At 38.9% G+C, this 14110-nt stretch overlaps 1 protein-coding gene across 1 annotated transcript in view; it reads left to right on the forward strand.

Moving 5' to 3' along the window:
- The window catches only part of GPC6 (glypican 6), an 805850-nt gene that overhangs the window by 737846 nt on the left and 53894 nt on the right, over positions 1-14110 (forward strand). The window contains exons 6-7 of the mRNA XM_086482023.1: positions 3251-3394; positions 7901-7930. Coding sequence (XP_086338149.1) covers positions 3251-3394; positions 7901-7930 — 174 coding nt within the window. The remainder of the gene's footprint in view (positions 1-3250; positions 3395-7900; positions 7931-14110) is intronic.

Consider the following 14110-nt stretch of genomic DNA (forward strand, 5'->3'; position numbering starts at 1 on the left):
GTTTGTATTCAGCAATTACTTCATCTAAAAGGATGAATGAGCTCCACAACATAGCAGACTACATATGCACTATTTATAAGGAGGAAATCTTCATAAAACTACCAAGGTTCTTCTTAAAATAGCCCTCGAGTTTCATATTAACAAAACCTCTTCATTTATGTGTGTCCTTTCCAGAGCTCTGTGCAGGAAAAATATAATGGCCTTTCAGGAAAAAAAAATCAATGCTATTCTATCTGAAGATGACAGAGTCAATGGAGCAGAGTCATGTAGAGACGCTTAGTAAGAAATACTGAGCAGCAGTACATGTCTAAATAACATTATGACTCAAGGCTTCATAGAGAACAAATTCTGTCTGCTGGGATTCAAAACTTTGAGTTCTCTGGGAAAAGGACTCTTTTTTTACAGTATCTACATCCTAGTCCTGAGGTAGATGCCTCCATTTAGTCAGCTTGATAGATGGGTGGTTCTGTTGATCTCACAGCTTGGTTCATATCCCTGATCATAAAGGTCTGGTGCTCTTTGTGACACCCTGGGATATCCCATTTGAGCTTTAGGTGCAGTTCAATGGGGAATAATGGTCTTATGTTAAGACAATCCTAACAGATATCCCAGGACATCACAAACTAGTACAGATGCTGATGTGAGAGCAACTGAAGAGAGATTTTGATCTCCACTGTCTAAAATGGAAGCTTTAGATGTCTAGCTTAAATATAGATACTTACATGTACACACCTAAATGCTTAATTTTAAATGGAATCCGTTCTCTAAATTCAGATGAAATGGACTTCACCAATTATATATGAAATGCAAATTTTTAAAGACAGTGAATTTATGCTGCCAATTCACAGCATGTGTATGAAACACCTGAATATTTTTCTAGAAAATGCTCAGTATCTCTGAGTAGCATTGTGAAGAAAGTATTTCATGTGCTGCTTCTTAAGAAGCATTTGTTAATTTCACATATCACATATTTTCTGTTCTGTCAGTTAATAACTGGACGCAAATTAGAAAATGTCTCTTTTACACTCAAAATTTAGTTAGTGAATGTTGTATACTTACTGCATTTCTGCCACATCTTTTAAAAAGGAAATTATTTCTTCCTCTTTGATGTAAAATTTGCTATCTAATTTTCAATTTCTGTTATTATCCAGCTGTATGTAAATTTGTTCATATAAGACTACTTGCCACAACTATTTGTATGAAGCTAAATGCCAAATAGCTAAATGCTATGTTGGCTTATGCAAAGCTAAAGTCTATGTTGGGATTTTTTTGGTACGTCATAAGAAAGATGAAATATAAATTATGTAGACTTGCAGCTACTGCACATGGTCATACAAGGAGCCTAACAGTCACACACTGTGGAATTCAAGAAGATTCACTGCCCTCACTTTCCTTTCCCTTGAGAGTCGAGTTGCATGTTTTGGATAATTGACACTTGTTTTTGTAACCAAATGCATACTTATTTTTTGTAAGGAAATAATTGCTTAATCACTAGACGGAATTTCAGAGATATCTAAACAAACAGTTGTGCTTTGTGTGCATAAGTTGTCTCCAATCAGAGGAAATACAAAACTTTTGTAAGTATAACTGATGCCCGCCCACAACATATATATTTGGCCCTTTAAAATGTACAGTGTCATACGCAATCATGTATAAATCCTGAATATTGGTCTTAGTTGAATTTTCTTCACAGAGGAAAAATAAGATTCTATCCTGCTGAAAAATTTAGAACTTTACAAGCTAAAATCATCTCTCCTGGTTGATTAAATGAATTTATTGTCCAATAGTTCTCATTACTAGGGAGGCTAGAAACTCTTAAAAAAATCTTATAGATATTTTCAAAGCAGACCAAGCATTATTCCACTCATAAATTAAAAATCCCAATGGCCATAAAACAGCTGATTTGCTGGACTTTGAGCCAAAACAGACCTGATGATTGGACATAAATTTAGTATGAATCAGTTTCTTTCAGCAAATTTTGAATCATTTGGGGCCTCTAAATTAACATCAGGAAACCTAACTAAGAGCCAATGGTAATGTATCCTGAAAGCAACAAAAGTCCACCATCCATGGCTACTTCAGGACAGAACCACTCAAGGCAGAAAATCTAAAATTCTAAAATTGAAACATGAGTCTTTTTGATCACTGGTCTACAACATAGCTTGTGAGCTTGCTATCTTATTTGCCATGCAAAAAAGAATCATAATATATATTTTACAAAACCCGAAGGCCAGACACAAACTTCCTGCCACCTCTACAAAGCTCATTCAGACAGATAATTTGTGTCTGGCCTTCGGGTTTTGAAAAATATGTCTTACAAGAAATTCTGACATTTAATTATTTTTTTCTTCTGAATGGAGGCAAAATGTTGAAACACCCAAAATACAATGGTCACAAAAAAAGAAAGATTATTCCAAAACTGAAAAAGTGGGTAGGAAGGGAAATACTAGGATCCTACTTCACGAGAGCACTTGAAAAATTTAACTCTGCGAACATTCTACCTCCTTTCAGCTGAGTAACTTCTGTGAGAGTTCCTTTGGATATATACTTGATATCCAGTAGTCAAAAGTGTCCTCTGTGTCCTTTAGTATGCACCAGATACATGCTACTGAAACTCTTTTCCATATGGAGGTATACAAAAAAAATTATAAATCTGAACATTATTTTTTGTACCTGGAAAACAAACACACTAGCAGAAAATAATTCTCATTATTGCCCACTCAATATGCCTTATCCCTCTTCTGGGGAGAGATTAAGAGGGAATAAGAAAGTTATCCAGTTATAAGACTATTTCATCATTGACTTTTTCTCTGAGACTACAAGCAAAATTACAAGGTAGGAAGAGCTGTAGGTGAGGATTGTGAATGAGCTGTGATTCTGGGTACACACCACATTTCAGCAAAAACTAAGACAATTATCAACTAAGTCCTGCCACAAAGGACTTCCTCTTACTCATTTCTCTTCCTGGAAAGACAGCAATTAAAACACTTTCAGGTGTTAACTTCTTACAATAATCACCTTTCTAAATGAGGGCGGGTTTAAGATCCCTATATGTTTTTATACCTTCACCGAGTAATTAATTATGCTTAATTATTTACCTGAGTTTTAATGCAGGGCAAGTGCTCAATTCACTTTTATCAAAATGTCAGTCAAAGCTGGTTTCAAATATATGAAAGAGAGAATAAAGAGGCTATAAAATATCAGCTTCCATTTTTAATGATTTTAATATAACCTACAATGTCTTTTTCAGGTTTTCCAAGGATGTGGCCAACCTAAACCAGCACCTGCCCTGAGATCTTCCCGTTCTGTCCCTGAAAACTTCAATACACGGTTCAGACCATATAACCCAGAGGAGCGACCTACAACTGCTGCTGGCACAAGTTTGGATAGGCTGGTAAGGCAAAATGTATTCCATTTTCAAATGGCTTGAGAATATAGTAGAAGAGTTGTAATATCCTGACAATGTTTGTTTAATTCCATGATCACTCTATATAGTTTCAATGCCAGCTGTTCCAGCATCCAATAAATCGTTTTTTCTCCATTGGAAATGGCACAGAATTTCATCGTAGGAGAACAATATGACTCAGTTTTTATGTATTAGAAATATTAGAAGAGAATAAGCTCTTTACTGGAAGCCAAAAGCAGATGAACCGCAGCAGGTATATTGCAGTATAAATTCTCTTTGAAAAGTGATCTACAGCAATATTTTACATTTTTTTATTTTATTAAAAATATTTTTATGTATTGAAGCAATTTTTAGCAGCTGGTTCTTTAACATATACACTTGCAAAAGCTCATCGATTTGTTCCACTTCTTTACTTAATTATAAAATTACCACTGCTTTATTTCCATCCGTCTCAAAAATTGACTTTTATCAGCTGAAACTTTAGTGATCATTAATCTTACTTTATTTATTCAATCATTTTGAAAATGAGACTTTAGCATAAGATTATGTTCTTTACTACCAGTCATTGGATTCACATTTCAGACTTCGATGTTGCTGCTATTTATACATCTGCAGATTTATAGTGGGCTAATTATTACAGCTGTTAATACTGTCTCAGCAATCATCTCGAGGTAAAGCCAATGAGCAAAATTAAAGAGTTTTAAAGCATCTGAATCAAAACTGACTGTATCGCACACCCTCCGTTTGCCAAGCTTATTGCTGAACACTTGCACAGCATTGATCTGTTTTGCCAAAGAGAGTCGTGCTCAGGGCTGTATCAAGAGTGAGAGGAGAAACTGAGGGCTGGAAACTGTTAGTTGCGGGTATGAGGTTTTGGTGAGCTGCACTCCCACTGAGTGGCAGGCAGGTATTGGCTGCACTAGGGCACCAAAATATCTCTCTATGGTTGTGATCACAAGCCAAAAATGTCTAGAAGTTTCTCTGATATGCGGCTTAAATTGCTGAGCAGGAAGACAAATATACTAATTCAGATAAGGACCTCGGTATCTTCTTGACACCGTCATTCAGCAAATCCATTTGATGATCACAGTAGTCTTCCACAGTGCCAAGTCTTTCCAATTGCCTCTATCTATGCTGTATTCTATCCATCTACTGTATTCTGTCAATCTTCATGGCAACTGAACTGGAAAATAATATGGCATTTCTAGTCAAGACATGTGACTACCCTGCAGCAAAAAGCAATGTTTGTTAGTTCTCTGCTCTTCTGGAAATAGCGTAGCCAGGTTATCCTAGAAGAAGAAGCAGAAAAGATGTTTATCTCCATTGTAGACTTAGGTCTTTCTACCACAGCAGGTTCATAACTGAGTGTAGCGTCTCAGGCTAAAAATCTGGCTGGCAATACTCAATTCATATTTGACAGGGTCTTAATTTTAACCTTTCACTTTAGATTCAGAGAACCAGCCCTTGTGTATTGCTCTGTGCAGAGGCCTGGATCTTAATCTAGAATTGGTCAAGGTGAAGTAAAAGGTCACCAAAGCCTGTAGGTTTCAATCGCACTCCATCAAAGCTAAAGGTTGCAAACAGAGGAAATGGGAGGAAGACCATAAAAAGGAAGCCTGGTATCACAGTTCAGCTTGGATTACTCTTATGTTGCAATAACAGTTCGAGCATTTTTGCAATGAAAATGACAGGTTTAAGAGATATTCCATATTGACATAAGGAGACTACTTCTAAACACATTAATATCATTTCTAAATACAGCCCTCCAAAATAGTGAGCAGCATCCTGAATAGAGATGTGCCATATTCTGCCAGCCTTTAAAGGCTGTAACTAATGAAAAATGCCATGCAGATAATACTTTAAAACTCCTAATAGCTTGTAGACTTTCAAAGGGGAACTTGTCTCCATATGACTTAACTAGGTTTATTCATGCATTATTTCAGAAAAAAACAAAGAGCTTAGCACTGCTGCTGTTACTTTAAAAAGTGTTCAAGCCAAATACCTATTTGTTTTTCTTGCTGGTGATACTTAAAATAATAAGTGTTTATGGTCTATTAGATGAATGGTGGTATCAAACTGATCTCCAAATAGCAGTGCTGCATGTGTTATCTCCTTTTGGGCTGAGACCAACAATGCCCCAAATCAGAGATGGCCACCGACCTCAGCTACAGCAAGGAAAGGCTGTTTATGTGGATTAGAGCAGCAGACCTTGTTTCAGAGCTGTAATCCCTTAGCAGCACTTGGGAAAGGCCACTGCCTGCATCTCACACCAACTTCAGTAGTTTTATCCAGAAGGATATAAATGCTGCACTCCTGCCTCACAGGAACACCATTCAACCTGCCCACATTAGATCCTTAGCGTTTAACATGCTGAATCATTCCCTGAATCATGTATCTCTCTTCATTAACTATAGACAGAGCCTGGGCAACGAGCTTCATTTAGATTCTCCCAACCTTTGCATTGCTAACAGGACATAAGGAGAATCCCACTCACATCAGTTTTCCAGTCTGCGCTGATCATTTTCTATTGCTTACTTAATACAAACATGCAGCAATATTAGTATTTTGATAGTAGTGTCAAACAGTTAAAGCTCCTTTTGATTATTATAGATATAAGAAACAAATCTTCCCTTGCGAGTCAGCTGACTGTTCAGTGTTACTTTAATGCTTTTAGAAGTCTAGTCTGCAGTTTGTATTCATAAAACACTGTCAGACCACTTAACTTTAAACTGTCATCGCAAAGTCCAAACATGAAGCTGTGTAAACCTCAAAAGAAGTGATAAACAATTCTGCTTTCCTCTGTCTTTGACAGCACGTCCTCAGAAGAGACCAAGTTTAGAAAATAGTTCCTCTGCATCTCAATCTTACACAAATATGTAGCATATCTGAAACAAATTTTTTTACTCCTGCTCATATGCCCATTTATAAGCTTAATTCAGCTGAGCATATTTATCAGGTAGGTTGCATAAAGCAGCCCTTATAAGAAGCCTACAATGAAATCACTGGGTACTGAACCCATCTGAGAAAGTGCTCCTTCATCCTTGCTTGAACTTGTGATTAATCCAGCTATTCCATTCCAAGAGGAGGGACAGTGATTTCCCTGTGTTATTTTCATAGCTGTAATGAGTAAGGCTTAAAAAATAAGAAATAAATCAAAATAAACTGTGAGAAATGTGAAAAAAACTTAAATATCCCCCAAAAGCTGCGATGTAACTGTTTTAAAATGCATCAGATGTGTTTAGGAAGTTATGTAGAGCTTGAGAGCTGTCTAAGCATGGATGTGAAGCACCACCTCAGCCATCCCAGAGTATCTGAAACGTGTGACCATCAGATATGGCACAGGACTAGAGGAGACTAATATACTTCTGCAGCAGCAATGGGGAGCTGGGTAGAATACACTGCAGCATCTCAAGCAATTTGATACTTATGCTCAGGCAATTCAACCACATCTTCACAGAACAGTGCCTAAAATCAGGCTTAATGGAGAGAGACACACATCTTCGGAGAGTGATTCACCCCATCTGTCACAGACACCTCTCACAGATTGGGAAATGAAAGTCTCAACTGAGATATCCACATGTAGATATACAACACTGAGATGCCTCAGAGTATCTAAGACATCTAATTGAGCTGGCAGATAGGACACTAATTTGGGAAATTCATGTCCTCCTGAACTGGCAGTCGAAGGCTGGGTATAATACTCTAGAGGACGCCTACTAAGTGGCATCCAAGTGGGAGAACAAAACTGAGCCCCAGCTGTTCTCTGCAGGTTCCTCTGGGTAGAACTCAGCTACATAAACAGTCTCCTATCACTATTTGAGATGCCTGTGGTCTTCAAGATGTCCAAATGTGCAATTAAAGTTACAGGAGACATGGCTGGAAGTAAGATGGAAATCCTCAGAGCTGCTAAATTCACTTGCTGTGCCTGTATTTAGGTAACTGGATTCCACCCTATTTCTCTAGTGACTGTAACAGAAGCAAAAATGAGGACTTTTCTGATTCAATATAGAGAGCCATAGTGCAGATAACTATAACCAGCTATCTAGATTTGAAGTCTACATGACTGCAGTTTTTACTGTTAACAGAGAGAAATAAAAGTCTTTGTTCAGTTGTCTAGACAGATTTAGGCAACTGAATTGAGATCAAGTATTTCTAAAGCACAATTCTCATCCTAAAGTATATATTTAAACAGCTTAGAGAAATCATTCCATATCCCTCTACTATGAAGCGGCTAAAGTGACAACCTTAGTCTAGGCATCTAGCAATTACAGCTGAAGTTCAATAAGACAAATACTGTCAGAAATTAAGTCATTTTAACCACTGAGATCAGCTGCTTCTGTAGAGCATGATCTAAAATTTCTAATTTAAAATCAACTGCTTATAAAGACTCGTTATCTTCTCTGTAGTTGCCTGTTTCGTATAACCTGTGGTTTATTTTGTTTTGTTTTGTTTTGTTTTTCTGTTCCCTGAATCTGTTTCCCTTTTGCTTCCCAGAGGACTATCTGGAGGACAATGCAACATGGTGTAAGCTTTGGTATTCTTATTCTTCACCTTCATTCCCATTTGTCTTTGTACAATGCCGGGCAAAACACTTCTTTAATTTTCATCTTCACCATCTTTACTTTGTGTGTGTCTTGTAGGCTAAAATGCTAGCAGTTCTTTCTGTAATTTTACATTCTGGCTGATTTAGTTCTTTCCAGTGCCCAGAGCATCTCGTTCCTTCCAGTATTTTTCTGCTGCTTCAGAGATGATGCCTCACCCCCAGAAAGGAGTGTATGTATTCCCTCAGTGAGCTAAAAGCTCATGTAAGCTTGCCCATAGTCTCAGACCCCAGCAATGCAGACACTGCAGTGGCATTCAGCTCTGAGTCCTGTGCCTTGAGATACCACAGGAGCAATGGAAACAAGCTCCCAGGCCTTCCTGGGTGCTCTCCCTAGAATTGCCCCTGTCTTTGCTGTCTGATCTTGGGCAAACCACTGAGCTTCTCTGTGTGAGCTTGATAAAGTAGATTCCCTCATGTTTTCCAGCTTCCTAAGTTTTTATGAACGTTAGAGGTCTCAGGTTTGAGACAGAAGACCTCCTCGGCAGGGTTCAGCACAGGCCCAGAGGAAGGCAGGAACACAGCACCACGCAGATGCTCACTTGTGAAGTACCTCAAAGCATTTAGCTTAAACTATTATATTCTACTTCTTAGCAGGACTAATTAGTCTACAGAGAGCACCATGCTGATATAGCCATACTACCTCCTGCATCTAGGCTGCCTCAAGTACCTCTGTATCCACTGCACCACTATACAGCACAGTGCTGCCTTAATTCAGCTGGAATTTCTCCCAACAACACACTGCAGCCTGACCTGGCTGGACATGTATAAAATAATTCCACATTTTCTTTCAGGAGGACATGGAAGTTTTCTTGATTTTCCGCAAGGGAGCTGACGCGCTGTTAACCGTATAATACATAATGCACATGCATACTATGGAGATAGGCAGCTGAGAAATTGGCTGTGGCATTTTGCAAGAGATTTACATTCAAGTACAGTATAGTGGCTGCATAGATAAGTAGATGAGCATGCACCCAGTCTGAAAAAGAAAACCTTTCATGCTCTTTACCCTGGGGAGGTGAATATACCGTGCCACACTTTGTAGGAAAATATTATATTCCCTCTTACTTTCCTTAAAAAAAAAAGTAAATAAAGTCTCAATTTCCACAAGCAAAAGACCCTGAAACATATTTTTTAGAAATTAAATGGGACGTATTTTAAGTGAAAATTCAGTAATATTTTTAATTTTTTTTTATTCCACTGTGTAATGATTTTTGTTATAATAAAAAATGCAGTAGTAACCTAACAAATCTCTTGTGAACAATTCCTTCCCAGTGCTTCAAAACTACATAGAAAATAAGATTAAAAATAAAATACTAATCTGCTTTGCATTTCTGTATAAAAGACTAAAATTAACAGGACAGTATACTATGAAGACAATGATCTGAATTGCCCTGGGAATCCTCTGGGCCACTCCTAAAACTGGAGCTCATGTTTCAGCTTTTTTAGAATCCAGTTAGTCCAGTCTAGAATTGTTAAATATATGCAGTGACAGCACAATTTTCCTGAGATAGGATGTTTATTCTCAACATTATTTCTCAAGAGGCCATAGAATAAAATCCAGTAGGTATGAACCTTAAACGGTTTAAAATACAGAGATTAATTTTTCAAACACCTTCTGCATACAAAGGCCATGGGGGAAGATACAAACAATGAGCCTATAAAAGACTTCATAGCTCAGGAGTTTTTGGTCACACATCTTAAGAGTGAAGATAACAGGCTCATGCAGGTGTTTTAGAAGCCCACTGACTTCCCACAGGCTACTTTCCCTGCATCCCTTAGATGCTGTGCTGTTGGACGTGGCGTTTCACCCTGTGTGATGCTAATCAAGAGATAACGCCTGTAAAATATAAGGCGTACAGCTCCTCCAGTTTTAGGTTTTGTGCGTTTAAAAAAAGTCCTGTTTCTCATTAGCTGTCTAGATACTATAGGCACAATGAATAGATATGTTTCATCACATTTGTTGTGGTCATTTGGTGTCAGATTTAGGATTTGCTTGGTTCTCCAAAAATAGGTGTTTGCGTAGCATCAAGTTTTGTTTATTCTCAGTTTCTGTGTCACAGCAGTATCTAAGTAACTTTAAGTCTGTGCGATCACTTTTTCCCTCATGGTTAATACCAGTTTCAGATGGCAAAGGCAGATGAATGATGGTGGCTGTCAGAACCCTCCTGGGAGACCTGCCAGAGTCCTGTTTTTAAAAACAGCAATACTATTCCATCCCCCAGATGAACTGTTCTGCATGGTGCTGTATCTGATGCATTGCATTCCTAACGCACGTGAGGCGGTTACTAAGAGCTTTATTACAGTGGTTTCCTCTGTTTTCAGGTTGAATGGGTCTGCATGCTGTTCGGACCCTGCTTAGTATGAGCAAGGAAACACCATCTTCCAACAGTAACAGGAAAGACAGATCTCTACCTTAATTAGTTGTTTAAAAAAATGCACAATCTTGATTACAGTGCAGTGTCTGCCTTGCCCGAAGCGTGGTGTTGCCTGTCCCATTGAACACAGTGCCTGCTTGAACATCTTCTAAAAATGCACGTGTTAGTACTAGTTGAACTTCCTTTACCTGATGGGTGTGAAGACCCACTGAGAGTCATAATCTCATTTCCAGGAAAGTCTGAGGGGTATGAATGGTATTATGTATCTCTGTTACAGAGATAGGGAATACAAAACCTGAAGGCAGAATCCACTTCTGATTACTAGACTTGTCTGCACACAGTGAGATGAAGAAATGGCATAGTCACGGGTCTTCAGTTGTTGTACATTGAGAAATCATGTGATTCCTGAGCTTGGCTATTAGAGTAAAGAAAAGCAAGATATATAGGCTAAAGTTTGCACATCTGTGCCATATCAAACCAGACTAACACGACATGGGATTTATATGCCCTAGCTTTTCATGTTCCTAATATCGCTATGAAAGTCTGAGCTATCACCTCATTCTTTTACTAATCGATGGAGAGAATTAGGCACCTCCAGACCTTGCTTAAGATATTCATTTGGAAATGTCAAGAATCTGAATTACTCTCTGAATTATCCATTTCTCCCCACTGAGTATGAAGAGAATCTGGAGGATTAGCTCAGACATCAAATTTGTAAATGTCTAAATGTAACTTTAATGCTGGGCTTTGGAGTTGGGCTCTACAAATCAAATGCGCACAAAGGAGATTTTGGTCTATAAACTATATTGACAGATTGTTCCAATCATACTTCTAACCATACTCGTTATCATGGTATCATCAGGTACCTAGAAGGATGACTAGCCTTCAACGAATATAGTTCATTCAGAGGTTGCACAAGTTTTATTCAATGGCAATTCCCCCTTGTAAATCTGGATTAAAATCTAATTCCTTCCATTTGATGTTTTAGCCTCTGCTCAATAAAGTCTAGGGTTTGGGGTTTTTTCCAATTTACAGAAAGTTTGTATTATCAGCCTCTGGAAGATTAATCTAAGCAGGAAATACATCACCACTGCTCTTTCAGCTGAAAGATAGATCACATTTCATTTCACATGTCTGTGCATGAATCTGTGCAGAAGGAAAAGTGAATTCTTAATGTTCTTGTTAATGCTAAAGAAAAATGGTGACTATATAAACATCCTCTGCACTTTAGCATTTTGACGTGATATTAGAAGAAAAATTATGATTTAAAAATTGGTAGCAGGCTTGTGTCCCCACTTTCAGTGCATAAACCATGCTCATTTAGAAGCTTCCAAGCAATGTGACAGTTACAACGACGACTGACTACCTGCCTGGAATGTGTTACACTGTGATGAATTCTTGCGTTGTTAATATGAGTACAAGCAACAAGTTTTAAGTTTCCATAAAAAATGGATTTCGTAATATATCACCAGTTCATTTACCACTAGAGAATTAGAAGGGCTACAGATCATAAGATGTCCTTTCAGCAACAAAGTTGTGCACAAGTGTGGATATCAACAGAGAAATTAAAGCTTTGGTCATTTCTGATTTAATTGCAAATAGCAATTCTCACTCTCCAAAGAAAAATATGTGTTATACATACAGACAGCAATTAGTTTTCTCCAGCCTTTTGCAGCTATTTTTATTTCGCTAGACTGTAGCACACAGATATATTGTGAACTCATAACAGGAGTGTGCAATATCAGACTCCACTTATAACAAATAGTAGGTTACAGCAGACTGAAAACTGATTTCCCAAGACAAACATCGCACACAATTTTCTTTGGTTTTAATAGACAGAAATTGACACTTTATGGACTTTTATGTGTATAACTAGTCATTAGAGGGGAGGTAAAATACAAGGATTAAAAAGGTTTACCTTCATACAAATAATGACTTTTCGTGAACTTTCTTTATTTAAAAAAAAAAAAAAAATATTAGGCAAGACTTCCTGTATTTTCCTCCTGCTTTTACTCCCATCCCCCAATCATATCAACGTATCAGTTTAGGTTGTTCGGATAGCAATACAGGATGGTTCTATAATGCACGCGCCGGTAAAAAGCAAAGCTTGAGTGCTAGTTGCGTTTATTCACTGATGGGAAAGCCAAGACATTTAACAATACTGGAGAAGGGGGAAGGAAAAGATTCATCGTATGTAATTTTATCCATCAGCAACTAAGGTCAAGTCTAAGGCTGTGCATCTTTTAGCAAACCCAGTAGCAATTTTTGGATCCTAGGTTTGGGTGTAGGCCCTAGCAGCATCACAGCTGCACATTAGGTCAAAATACATAGCTCCCATACTACCCCTCCAGATACTTAGTCACTGTGGAAAATAGAATACCTGCAAGATGCTTCAGCATATCCCACTCTGAACACTGATGTGTATTGAAGTACATATTAATAAAGAACTCCAGTTAGAGGATTAGGACTCAGTAGTATAGACTCCCTCCACAGCTGGTTAAGAAAAGCAGCATTTTGAAAGTGTAATTCACAGTCTAATGTAGGTATCGGCCAGAGATTGCGTGACTAGCTCCCTGGAAGTGCACTGTTTCTCTGTCAACTATGAAGAACTTTAGGCTTGACAAGATATTTATCTTAAAGAGGGCTAGAACTGAGTTAGATTAACCCCTGCTGAGCAGTCAATACCCGACTCCTCCACAAATAGCCCTACCAAAGTGAATGTGACGAAGGCTATTACAATTTAGGACTTAGATGTACTTACTGAGGATGGAGTAGATGTTTACAAGTTCACAATGGAATCATAGAATAGTTTGAGTTAGAAGGGACATTTAAAGGTCATCTAGTCCAACCCCCCTGCAGTGAGCAGGGACACCTTTAGCTAGATCAGGTTGCTCAGTCCAACCTGACCTTCAATGTTTCCAGGGATGGGGCTTCTACCACCTCTCTGGGCAGCCTGTTCCAGTGTTTCACCACCCTCATTGTAAAAAATTTCTCCTCTATATCCAGTCTAAATCTACCCTCCTTTAGTTTAAAACCATTATTCCTTGTCCTATAGCAACAGGCCCTGCTACAAAGATTGCCCCCATCTTTCCTGTAGGCCTCCTTTAAATACTGGAAGGCTGCAGTAAGGTCTCCCTGAAGCCGCCTTTTCTCCAGGCTGAACAACCCCAGCTCTCTCAGCCCGTCCTCATAGGAGAGGTGCTCCAGCCCCCTGATCATCTTCATGGCCCTCCTCTGGACTCGCTCCAACAGGGCTATGTCTTTCTTGTGCTTGCTGGGGGCCCCAAAGCTGGACGCAGCACTCCAGGCGGGATCTCACGAGAGCAGAGTAGATGGGGACAATCACCTCCCTTGACCTGCTGGTCACACTTCTTTTGATACAGCCCAGGAGGCAATTGGCTTTCTGGGCTGCGAGCGCACATGGCCGGCTCATGTCCAGCTTTTCATCCACCAGTATCCCCAAGTCCTTCTCAGCCGGACTGCACTCAATAGCTTCATCCTCCAGCCTGTATAGATACGGGGGATTGCCCTGACCCGGGTGCAGGACCTTGCACTTGGCCTTGTTGAAACTCATGAGGTTCACACAGGCCCATTTCCCAAGCTTGTCCAGGTCCCTCTGGATGGCATCCTGTCTCTCAGGCATGTCAACCACACCACTCAGCTTGGTGTCAATGTTCTGGCGGCTTTGCGATCTAGTGGCAGTAATCGTAAATGACCATCATGTAT

Source organism: Leptosomus discolor, chromosome 1, assembly GCF_034619465.1.
Source record: "Leptosomus discolor isolate bLepDis1 chromosome 1, bLepDis1.hap2, whole genome shotgun sequence".
Lineage (NCBI taxonomy): Eukaryota > Metazoa > Chordata > Aves > Leptosomiformes > Leptosomidae > Leptosomus > Leptosomus discolor.